The following is an 11,754-nucleotide window of genomic DNA, read 5'->3' as shown; positions in this document are numbered from 1 at the left end:
AAGGACACTTCTCCTTCCACCCGCGTCTCTGGCCTGTTCTGCACAGCAAGACTTGCTGGGTGTCTTATGAGCAGGCACAGGCCTGGTCACGTGGGGCCTGAAGCTCATACAACTTGTGGGGAGGGCAGTCCTTGATAAGAAAACAGGAAAAAAAAATGAATAAAAAATTTGGTATGAGGGGCACCTGGGGGGGTGCTCAGTTAGTTAAGTGTCTAACTCTTGATTCTGGCTTAGGTCACGAGCTCAGGGTCATGAAGCAGAGCCCTGCGTTGGGCTCTGCACTTAGCTGAGAGTCTGCTTCGGGGTCTCCCTGCCCCTCCCCCCACCCCAGGGCATGCTTGCTCTTGGTCTCTCTGTCTCTCTCTGTCCGTTTCTCTCTAAAATAAATAAACTGTAAAAAAAAAAAAAAAAAAATAGGTATGAAAGTGAATGTTTAGAATGATTTCATGTCCCCCTTGACCGGGATCTCTTTGGGCAGTTTGCCCAAAAGAGTTTGCTGGAAACATGTCCCTAGAAATACTTCTTAACTGCAACCTGGCTTCACTGCACCTTGCTGACTGGAGGCCAGTGGTTCTCAAAGTGTGGCCCTGACTGGCAGCATCAGGATGGCAGAAGAAAATACAAATTCTTGTCCCATTCTAACAGCCGCATCAGAAGGTGGTGATGGGGCCCTTCAGGGGAACGAAGTCTCGGCCCCAGGTGGTATTGGAGGGGCTTTCTGTTTTTCACATTGAGTTGAAGGAAGCCCTTCTTGTCCCCCACCCCCAGCATCCCACGGGGTGGCACAGATGGCCAGTGGGCAGTGGTGGCGCCTGCTCTCAGCCACTGACAGTCGAAGTATAGCAGACACAGGATACAGTGAAGTTCATAGCTCCATGGATTTTTGTAGGGACCCCTCGTGGAGCCAACCCTCACAAGCAGGTGTTTTGGATCATGCACTGACCTCGATGCAAGAAAATACCTTGTCTCCCCCATAAGCTCCAACCCAAACACAGGGTCATTCTGAGCAAGCACTCTGGCCTGGGCCCCCTTGGGGACCTCCCCACAAACCTCAGCTCTGTCCCCTACTCCCCTCCCCACCACCGCTGGCCTCCAAGGCCCCGCCTGACTTTGCCTCACTTCTCCCCACAAGGCTGCCAGCAGAAACTCCCTCCTGTCCCACCTCCTGTGTCCCCCAACAGAGAGGAGTCAAATCCCCCAGCTGAAATTCTCGGGGTCTAGAAACAGATGTGAAGAGGTGACTCAGGAGACACTATTTTGGAGAACAGAAAATCTTTCATGCGGAGGCGGTTAGGAGAGGAGGGAGGGAGAACAGATCAAGGGCAGGCCCCCCTGTCCACGTTGTACACATTAGCAAGAGGGGCCCCTTCCTGCAGGCACGTGCAGCCACTCACCAGGTCCCAGGCGTCCCCTGGGTGGGGGGCCCTTGTGCAGAGCACAGCCTGTTCAGCCCTCCGCGGCAATCCTAACAAGGCGGGGGGTGCCCTGGAGTTGGAGCCCCACAGACGGAGCCAGCAGCTGTGGAGGAGAGCCAGGGTGAGACCCAGCTGTGCCCAGTGCCCAGCCCCAGGGAACCACCCCACTTCCGGGGCAAGGACATGGGGACAGTCAGCAGTTTCTGCAGAGGAGGGGGGCGCCTGTGGGGAGCAGAAGAGGGAAATGAAGAAGAGGAGCCCTTCTGGCTGGGGAAAGTCACCTAAGAGGCCTCCCTGTGAGCCCGCGGGGTAGCTCAACTGTGGGGCCTGGAACCCCAGTGCACACACCCACCCAACCGCTACCGTCAGGGTGTCCGGAAGGAAGGAAGGGGTGAACGGACTGTGTGCTGGCCCTTTGATTCTCTCAACAGCCCCGTGATGAGGCCGGGTGCAGAAACTGAGGCACAGCACAGTGAAATGATGCGCCAAGGTCACTCAGCAAATGGATCTGAGGGAAGGACTGGACTCCGGCCCAAGAGCATGGAGCCTGGGCCCCTTCTCCCGAGGGCATCCCAAGGCCTTGGCAGTGGGGGCGCCCCCCATTGCTTGGCTGTGCCATCATGGGAGGGGTCCTCTCTGGCTCAGAGGGTGCTGTCCGATGGGTCTTCTGTAATCAGCCCAATCTTAGCCCCAGGTAAGAGACAGGAAAGACCCCCGAGGCACCCCCTTTCTGAGTATCACCAACCCCACCCCGTCCATGGAGGGCCCCCCAGGGAGGAACTGCGGCATGTGTCCATTTGCTAGAGAGCACCAGCTTCCCGAAGCAGGACAAGTGGTGGTGGGGCCCTTCTGCATCCCCACTGACTCACAGCAAAACCGCCGCCATCCGAGGCGCAGGGGAAGCTGGAATCTGACCCGGGCAGGCGCCCCGGCCTGGTCTCCATGGCAGCCGCGGATTTATTACGGAGCCTCCACCCAGCTTGGCGGACTTTCGACTTGAAGCTGGGAGGAAAGGGACGGAGCAGGCAGTTGTGGGAGCCTCAAGCCCGCAAGTGACAGCCTGAGGCCCAGGATGGTGAGTGGGGGCCTGTGACATTGTGGAGCCTGGCTGCCCTGGGGTTGGGGGCACGGGGGGGCGGGGGCGCTTTCACGGGCTCCTCTCCCTGACTGTTTTCCTCTCTCTGCTACAGGCCAAGTTCCTTTCCCAGGACCAAATTAATGGTAGGTTGGCGTTGCTCTTTGATTAGCAACTTGCAGCAAAATGTGGGTCTCATTAGGCAATTTGCTCTGCTCGTTTTTTCTGTGGGTGGGAAGGAGGGCAGCTGGTGGGAGAGCCCACCCACAGGCAGGGGGCCGCCTGCTGCAGGGGAGGGGGTAGGGCTCAGAGGTGAAGTGTTGGTGTTACAGTTGTCAGTGGGACTTACTGGTGGGGGAGACAGGAGAGGGCGCCCGCTAGAGGCTTCTCCAGGACCAGATAGCTGGATTTGGGAGGAGGGATGGGAGATGGGGAGTGCCCTGTTAACTGGCTGTGGCTGAGAGACCTGGTCTGCACTCTCAGGCAGGTACTTCTACTCTCTGGGTCTCAGTCTCCCCATCTGTGAAATGGGCGTGGGCTGAGGTGGCCTCTGTGGTCCCCTGTCCCCTGACATCAAGCAGCATTTGGAGCACTTACTACCCGAGCCCCCAGCCCACCCGCCGCCCAGCCGGCCTCAGTGTAGCACAGCATGGAGTTGTGTTTCCAGAAGGCCAGGAGGGGAGAGTTGGGTTACACAGAACCCAGGGGCCTGCCAGAGCCCAGCAAGGGTCCTACAGGTGTTGGAGGTATGCCTAGCGCTTCTTGGGCAGGAATGCCAGAGTTCTGGGCCCCCAGAGCTTGGTCTAGAGTGGGTGGGTATTAGGGGGTGCAGGGTCTGGGTGGGCACCTTGTCTTAGATGGCTCAACATTCCTCATCCCAAGAGAAGGCCAGAGTAGGGACTGTGAAAACATAAGGCCCAGGGCAAGGGCCTCTCTTTCCCAAGTCTAAGGGCAGACTGAGTGGTGACTCAAGGCTGGAGTCCGGCTGTCGGCCTCAGGAACGCCCCTCCACCAACCCACACCTAGTTTTGAGGCTCACTGCCCTCCCCCCGCAGGATTTGTGAAACTCCCAGAAGGCAAGAAGGGACGCTTCCCTTTGTATCCCTTTGTATCCGACAGTAAGAAAGCAGCCACTAACGTTTCTCGAATGAGAGATTGCGCAGAGGTGGCTCACCGGAGTGGTAAGGGCGGGAGTCTTGGAGGCAGCAGACTGGGGGTTCCATCATCTCTGAGCCTCAGTTTCTCCTCTGTGAAGTAGGGAGAATGACACTGTGAGCAAGAGGCAGAGAAGATGTCAGTCGGGCACATGGTGTCACCCAGACTTGCTCTAGCTAGCATGAGCTGGGTGACGAATATTTTGAGCTGCTTGTTCAAATCAGTCATTATTAAATAAAGTAGCATCAAATAGTGTTTCAGTCCCTGCATCTATGCAGTGAATGTTTTAAAATAACCCTATCATCAGTGCTGAAAATTTGAAAGAGGTTTCAGTTTAATGAATTTGTACAAGGGTGAGAAATAGTGTAATGGTAACTCACCAGATTAAATGACCATACCTTCACTGGGCAAAGAGCTGCATTCATTGGCATGCGGCCTGGCTCGGCAAACCATGGTTGAATGGAAACTGTAGGCTGGCAAGGGACACGAGAGCTGGCAAAACTCACTTGTGACAATCAGCTGCCTGGAACGGAACTTATAAAGAACAGTGCACATTTTATTGTTACTTATAAGTGGCGTGCTACACGTCCTCGATGTCTGTAAACGTCATGATAAACTCGTGTCCATATGCCATCAGAGCTGGTTGTTACACCCGCACCAGCACACAACTGGTGTTCATCTAGGCCCTGGGGAGGCCTTCTCTTGCTCCAGGGTCTTTGCATTCCCAAAGGGAAGACCTGAGGGGGATTTTTAACCCATTTATTCTTTCCTTCACCAAATATGAGTCCTTTCTTTGTGCCAGCCCAGGTCTAGGCTCTAAAATACGGCAGCAAACACGACAGACAAAATCTGTTCATTCACTCACACAGAGAGGAGGGGGACAACAAAAGCAGTAACATATATGGGAGGTTACAGGGCCTGCCCTTCAGAAGACAAGGCCAGAAAGGGGGAGCAGGGAGGGTGGAAGGGAGCTGCAAGGAGAGCGGCCTGCTGTCCTGCCCTAGCGCGGGGGTCCCCATTCAGCGGTGGCCTTCTGGGTCTTTCAATGGTCTATTTGTCCATGTGGGGAGATAGAACGTGTTTTACCTAACAGTTAGGAGATGGGACTCCATTTGCCCCTGACCCCGCTGCTTTTAGGGGCATGGTCCCAGTCACTCATCCATGTGGGAGAGGCAGTTGCCTGTCTGTGAAGTCTGGCCAATTCTAGGCCCCAAGGGTGTGATGGGCATCAGGCAGGGACAACAGTCATGGTCTGAGGACTCAGGGGGCAGACTCAGAAGACATGGTGGGTGGTCACGAGAGGTCCCCAGGAAGGGCGCTGGGGGAGTTCTAAGCCCTACATGCAGGGTGGCTCCCTCAGGGTGCCCCCACATTAGTGGTGGCATCACCCCCACTGGCATGGCGCCCTCTTGGAGGGAATCGGGTTTTGCAGGAACCAAAGGTGGGATCTTAGGCCAGGCTCTGGTGCTGCTTCCTCTAGACCACTTCAGTTCCTGTCCCCTGCTCATGTGTTCTGGCCCTCTCCAAGCCCAGGCTCTGGAAAGTTCTGAAAGGGTTAGGCTTTCCCCTTCAGCCTCTCCACAGGCACAAAGTTGGCTAATTGTCCCTAAACCCCACCAGGGAAGCTGCCTTTTATTAGCAGCGCCCCTGAAATCCTCAAGGAGAGGCCTTAATTGGGGAACATGAAAGGGCCTTAGGGCAGAAGCTGGCGACCTTCCTTCAGCCTCCCCCTACTCCTGTCTACCCTCTGGTGGCCTCTGCCTGGGAACCCAGGATCCAGAGTGGCCTGGGTGGAGCTCTGCTTCAGGGGCCAGACTGCCTCCCCCCACCAACCTCCCTCCCCAGGCCCTCAGCTGCCACAGCCTTCAGTGGCCCCTTGGCACTACGGGAACAGTAGAGGCACTGCACTGGGCATCACAGGGGCATGGCAGGATGAAACAAGGGCCCAGGGGAAGTGCTCCGTAGAGTGAGCCTGTCATTGGTTTTGTTATTACCAGCTGAGGAGCGGCTTCAGAGGCACAGGGGAGCTGAATGCTGAGAGGCCCCGATGGGGCTCTGCTGTGGGACTCAGGGATTAGAGTCACCAGGGAAGCTCTTGACCAATTCTGCCCGCAGCCCCACCCCAGCCTGTCTGGGAATCTCGGAGGTGGGGCCCAGGCATCCTCCTCAGCTCCTTGCAGTGCCCCAAGGGCAGGGAGCTGGGCTCTGCTGGGTCTAGGGGAGCCTTAGCTCCTGGCAGCCACTGCATCTCCTCCCCAGGAGGAGGGGTCGGGGGAGCAGCCTGCCAGATATAGTCCCACGGAGTCTTTAAGCATAGGACCAGGGCTGTCTGTGTCAGAGGACTGCCTGAGGGTTCAGCAGCCTGGAGGTGGGAGGCTGGAGCGTGGACACAGCAGTGCTCACAGATGTGATAATAACTCACCAGATAGGACAGCCATTCTCCACCAGGCCTTCCCAGAGGGGATTTCTACCCACGGCATAATTTCGCATAATTTCCCTGGTTTCCCTTATACGCTGTCTTTGCAAAGGTACTCTAGAGTCTGCAGGCCCTGCTGTAAACTCCAGGTCTCCATGGGCTGGCCTGGAGGGTAGGATTGCTTTCCTTTGGTTTTAGTCAGTTATGGAAGGGGAGAAAAGAGGAAAGAAAAAAAAAAAAAAAACAAACAGAAGAAAGGGGGGAGGGAGAGGCAGGAAGGGAGAGAGACGGAGGAGGCAGAAGGGAAGTCAGGAGAGGGAGGGGATAGGGTTGCCAGATAAAATATAGGCCACCCAGTTAAATTTGGATTTCAGATAAACAACAAAAACTTTTTAGTATAAGTATATCCCATGCAAAACATGGGGCATACTTATACTAAAAATGTATTCCTTATTTATCTGAAATTCAGTTTAACTTGGCAGCCCTGTATTTTTATTTGCTGTGTCTGGAAACTCAAGAAGAGAGTCAGCAAGGGGAAGGGAAAGGAAGGGAAGGAAAGGGATAGGAAGGGGAGGGGGAGGGGAGGGGAGAGGAGGGGGAGGGGGAGGGGAAGGCAAGGCATGGGTGTGGAGGGCAATTACATGCAGGTAATTCTTCCTTCTGGGCTGTGCACAGAGTACAAGGAATGCTTCTCCCTGTTTGACAAGGAGCAGCGGGGGAAGATAAAAGCCACTGACCTCATGGTGGTGATGAGGTGCCTGGGGGCTAGCCCAACACCAAGGGAAGTGCAGCGGCACCTACAGATCCACGGGATCGGTGAGTGGTTTGGGCCAGACGTGGCTGCTGGAGGGGCACACACCAGCTGGGTTGGGGGCAAGTCCTGTAGCTGGCGTCTTGGCGTAGGGCCCAGCAGGTGGGTATGAAGAGCTCAGACGTTTGAGGTACGGGTGGAAGTCGGAACTCACCAGCAGACGCTGTGGAGACATGTGGCCAGGTGTGCTGTGTATCACTCAGGCTTCCTGGAAGCCCCACGGCAACCAGCGACATGCCTGTTTGTCACAGAAGACCACAGGATCTAGGCATTCCATTATCACAAACTTGCAATAAAGACTGTGTTAATAGTGATCCCACGTGTTGGGACAATTTCCCTTCACTGAGTCTTTGTCCTATGCTTAGCTCAAACAACTCTGTGAAGTACGCACCATCCTCCTGTTTTACAGGTAAGGACCAAGGTTCAGAGCCGTTAGGTAATTTGCCCAAGTTCTTAACTCAGTGGTGGAATCAGGGTTAGGACCCGATTCTTCTTTCAAAGACCGACCCCCTAAACACTGTGGAGAAAAAAGGTAGAAGAAAACTCACCCAAGATGCTACCATAATTGTTCTCTCTGGTGATGGGATTAGGGATGATTTTCATTCCCTTTATTGTTTCTTTCATGTTTGATGATGGGAACACCTAGGACTTTTATAACCAGAAACAAGTTTTATTTAAAAAAAAAAAAAAAATGAGAAATACCAGAGAGGTGTCAGAGGCCGGATAGATGTTTGCCCTGGTAGTTGGACACACAGGAAGGAAAACCTGGCCCAGAGGAAGGAGGTGGACTGGAAAGTACACTTGACCTGGAGCCCAGAGGTGACTTCTGGGTGCCTGGACCACATTTCCTCACCCATCGGCTAGGGTTACTTGGAGGTCCCGTCAGAGCATATCTGCAGCAGCACTGGGAGGCCATGGGGGGTGGGAGGGCTTCTGAAGATCTGGAGCCGGCTGATGGGGTGCACAGGGACTGAGATCCCCATTTCCAGCTCTGAATGGGGTGGTGGTTTCCTTTGGCTTCTGTGTCCTCCAAACAGGAAGTTGTGGTCAGGGGAAGTTCTGATTTCCTGCAGTTGTAGCTGGCCAGGGCCTGGGCTGAGGCCTGCAGGCATGCTTGGAGGAGGGGCTGGGCTGGGGAGACCAGGGCAGAGGCTGCGGTGAGGGAGAAGGCCGAAGAGGGAGTGGGGCTGGGGCTTGAGGCTTCAGGTGGGGTCACCTGTCCGTCCTTGTGGGTGTGCTGCAGTGGCCACTGAGGAAGGATGGATGCAGAGAGTACTTCCCTCCAGCCCAGGGCAGGAGGGGAGCCCCCAGATGGGAGCGGAGGAAGTGCGCCCCATCCTGGTCCTGCCACCATCCTGTGAGGTGACTCCATGCTCCGGGGCCTCTGTTGCCTTAGTGGGCAAAATGGGGCAAGGGTCATCCCAGTCACTGAGGGCTCCTGAGAGGATTCATGAGGCAGATCAATGGTGGGGGGGCTCCATAGGAAGGGCTGCATCCTCCTCATGATAACTGTCGCCAGCATGGCACTTTCTGAGTTGGGGGCCCTTGAGCCGGCCATAGACTTGGGCAGGAGGCCATTTAGCTTCTCCAAGAAGAGCCTCTTCCTCCCTGCTCAGTCTGCTGTGTTGGGGGGTTTCCCAGACAGAGATGGAGAGCTGGATTTCTCCACTTTCCTGACCATCATGCACTCGCAAATAAAACAAGAGGATCCAAAGAAAGAAATTCTTTTGGCCATGTTGATGACTGACAAGGAGAAGAAAGGCTACATCATGGCGTCTGAGCTGCGGTCCAAACTCATGAAACTGGGGGAGAAGCTCACCCACAAGGAAGGTAAAGGCCTGAGTCCCTCTTTTGCAAGAGTGGGGGGGGGGGGGAAGGGCAGCAAAGCCCGGTCAGTAGGACTGTGCAGACACCGCATGTGATGTTTGCCCAGATGGCTGTGACTCCGTGTCATACTCAGTGAACTCGAGCCCAAGGGAAAGAGTAGGGGTCTGAGAGTGACGGGAGAAGGCTGCCAGGGTGAGGGAAGGCCTGGGGAGAGCATGCTAGGATCTACTTGGGCCTTCATTTAGTGCTCACAAGACCCCTGGAGGCACCAGTGCCCTTGTTATAATGACCTACAGGTGACAAGCTGGGGTGTGAATGCAAGTCTGTTCGACACACATACGGACCCTCAGACTCTTTCCCCTCGCCAAAGCTGTCTTCTGAAGTGGTTGCTGATGCTGAGGGTTTCCAAACTGAGATGCTACTTTGCCCCCCTTCTCATGACTCAGCCGGTTTGAAGTGCTCTTCCATAAGGAGCGTCTGCGGCGGTCTTTGCCTCGCATCTTCCAGCAGGCCAGTGGGCTTTCCTGCCTTGGAGCAGGATGAGGGGCTGGGGTCTTCTGGGCACGCCCTTTGGCCATTGTAGGGGGTGACCCCCATGCTGGGACGCCAGGTGGCATTCTTCCAGCCTTGCCCCTCCCCCCTGTCACAGCAGCCGTCGGGGGGCTGCCACCAGAGGCTGGCATTTCCAGTTAGGCTTCTGGGCCTGCCGGTGGCAGAGACGCGAGTGCTGGGCTGGGACACAGGCAGGTGGAGGGAAAGGCTTTGGGAATGGTGGACCTTTAGCCTTTGATTAAATCACAACAAACCGGTGGCTTGAATTCGATTTGATGCCTGGCTCTCCCAGACCCTCAGAGGTGTTTCTTAACCTCTCTCAGCCTCCACGGTTTCCTGGTTGGGAAACGACAGTACAGTAGACAATCCCTCAGGTCCCTCCAGAAGCTAGCATTCTGTAAAGCAGTTCGCTTAGATTTTATCTGCAGTCACTAAGGCACAGCACAGAGCATTTAAAAATAGCGCTACAGAAGGCACACTGCGCTCTCCCTGCTTTTTCGGGCTGGTGGCGACCGTGAGCTCATCTTTCACTGTGGCTGCGTTCATGGGAACGTGGGACACAAGGGCTCTCCTTTGCGCTCAGGCTCTTAGGACACTGCTCGGCCTCTTATGTTGCAGGTGGAGTGCTGGCGGGGGCACAGAGAGGGCAGCAGAGGCCTTCATTCTCACGGTTAATGATCTCTGTCTGAAGCCGTGCCCTGGCCCCCCAGACTCACACCCATCTCTTGTTTGTTTAACCAGGGAAGAAACATTCCAAACTGGTAATGTGTTCCAGACAAGCAGGAAGACCCACATCCCTTCCTCTTGCTATGGGAGGGAGGAAAGATGATATGAGAAGTAGGAATCCTTTACCCTGGGTGACTAAAAGAACATCTTCAATTTTATTAAGCATCTTCCGAAGGCTGGAGGAGGCTGCCGGGAGGCCTCCATTCTAAGGCCTGGAACAGGCTGATTTCAGCCCCCTGGGTCTTTGTGGGATCTGAGTGAACCCAGAAGGCGTAGCCAGCGCTCAGCTGAGGAGTACAGCCCCTCTTGGGGACAGGAGGGGCCTGTATGCTTGAGCTGCAGCTGCCACTGGGCCTGTCCACTGGAATGGGTTGACCCCAATGGCTGATGGGTAGAAGCTTCTCCATGAAACAGGATAAATTACAGTCTCCTCAACATTCTAAAAATACTGAGAACTACCATCAGCTTAGGCACTGAGCATAGTAATTACATTTTAGAGGAGGATGGATAAATCGCAGGAGATTTTCCAACTGCCCAGAATTATATGTCAGGGACTTCTAGAGCCAGGGAAGCTGACACAGGGCAGTGAAACAGTTTTTGCAAGGGGATGAGGATGGGCCCAAAGAGCCAAAGGCAGGTTGGCACCAAGAGGCCACTGTGGAGAAATGGAGGTTGAAATGGCCTTTCTTGCCAATATCTGGGACAAGCTAGGATTTTGTCCCAAGAATCCAGAACCAGAAGAAACAAGTAAATGAAGTGATTTTTTTTTTTTTTTTTTGAGCAATGTCAGAGAACAATGACACTTTTGTACACTTTGAGCTTTAGACACAGTTGAATTTATCTTCTCTTCTACTACCGCCCCCCCCCCCAAACACACACGTTTTAAAAAAGAGGTGATGGTGGCAGACACCACTTGTCACCAAGTCCCCACTTGGGGTGGGGCAGGAAGGGAAGGCATGCAGGCTGGGGGCAGGCCAAAGCTAAGGGCAGGGTGGCCCAGGATGGGGCTGTTCTGCCGGGAGACTGAGGGAGTGGGTTATAGAAGGTAACATCCATACCAAATGTTTCTGGAAATACAGGCACAGATATTTTCGTTAAAAAAGAAAAAAAAAAAAAAAAAAAAAAAGACAAAGAAGCAAGCAAGCACCAGGTGGCTTCAGTGACGGACTCACCACTAGCACATCCCCACAATCTACCTGGGCTCCTGCAGAAAGCCTGATTCACTCAAAACTGAATCTGTCTTCAGGGATAGGGGTGAGTCGTCCTGTTCTGTTCACTCGTTAATTTCCTGGTCTTCAGGAATAGTCCACTGGACACCAGGAAAGACCTTTGGGGAGCTTCAACCCCCAATAACTAATTTGATGTGCTATAATGTAACACTATAGCCAAACTGAAAAATTAATGTGATTTATTGCAGTGGATGATCTTTTCAAGGAAGCAAATATCGAACCAAATGGCAAAGTGAAGTACGATGAATTTATCCACAAGATCACCATTCCTGTGTGGGACTACTGAATAAAGAGAATTGCAAGAGAGCCTCCCCCAGGCCTGAAAACTCAGACTGTGAAGTTTTTAAAAAGAAAAGGCTCTTTTACCCTGGGGGGGGGGGCACGACTGGTAAATGCTGCAGCAAGATGAGATGAGTTGACCGCAGCGGTGGCAGGGCGGAAACTCAGCAATGACATGAAATGGTTTCAGCCTAGCATTAGTAGTCTTTAATAAAAGATTTGTATTGATTTTTAACAAGTGCCATTAGTCCAGCATTTTACGGCATTGA

General features: G+C 54.0%; 1 protein-coding gene across 2 annotated transcripts; it reads left to right on the top strand.

The window, feature by feature from the left end:
- The first annotated feature begins 2,332 nt into the window (after nucleotides 1-2,332).
- On the top strand, nucleotides 2,333-11,723 carry CALML4 (calmodulin like 4). Of its 2 annotated transcripts, XM_059180924.1 has the most exons (6): nucleotides 2,333-2,490; nucleotides 2,606-2,636; nucleotides 6,737-6,877; nucleotides 8,514-8,702; nucleotides 11,057-11,231; nucleotides 11,395-11,723. In XM_059180924.1, the coding sequence occupies exons 1-5, from the start codon at nucleotides 2,488-2,490 to the stop codon at nucleotides 11,194-11,196; spliced, it is 504 nt and encodes a 167-aa protein (XP_059036907.1). In that variant the 5' UTR covers nucleotides 2,333-2,487; the 3' UTR covers nucleotides 11,197-11,231; nucleotides 11,395-11,723. The 2 variants fall into 2 exon arrangements, with proteins under 2 accessions (XP_059036907.1, XP_059036908.1); XM_059180925.1 differs by lacking the exon at nucleotides 11,057-11,231 and having other exon boundaries at nucleotides 2,335-2,490.
- The last annotated feature ends 31 nt before the right edge of the window (nucleotides 11,724-11,754 follow it).

Source organism: Mustela lutreola, chromosome 7 (genome assembly GCF_030435805.1).
Source record: "Mustela lutreola isolate mMusLut2 chromosome 7, mMusLut2.pri, whole genome shotgun sequence".
Classification (NCBI taxonomy): Eukaryota; Metazoa; Chordata; class Mammalia; order Carnivora; family Mustelidae; genus Mustela; species Mustela lutreola.
Note: the sequence above shows the minus strand (reverse complement) of the source record. Positions and strands in the feature narration are given on the sequence as shown.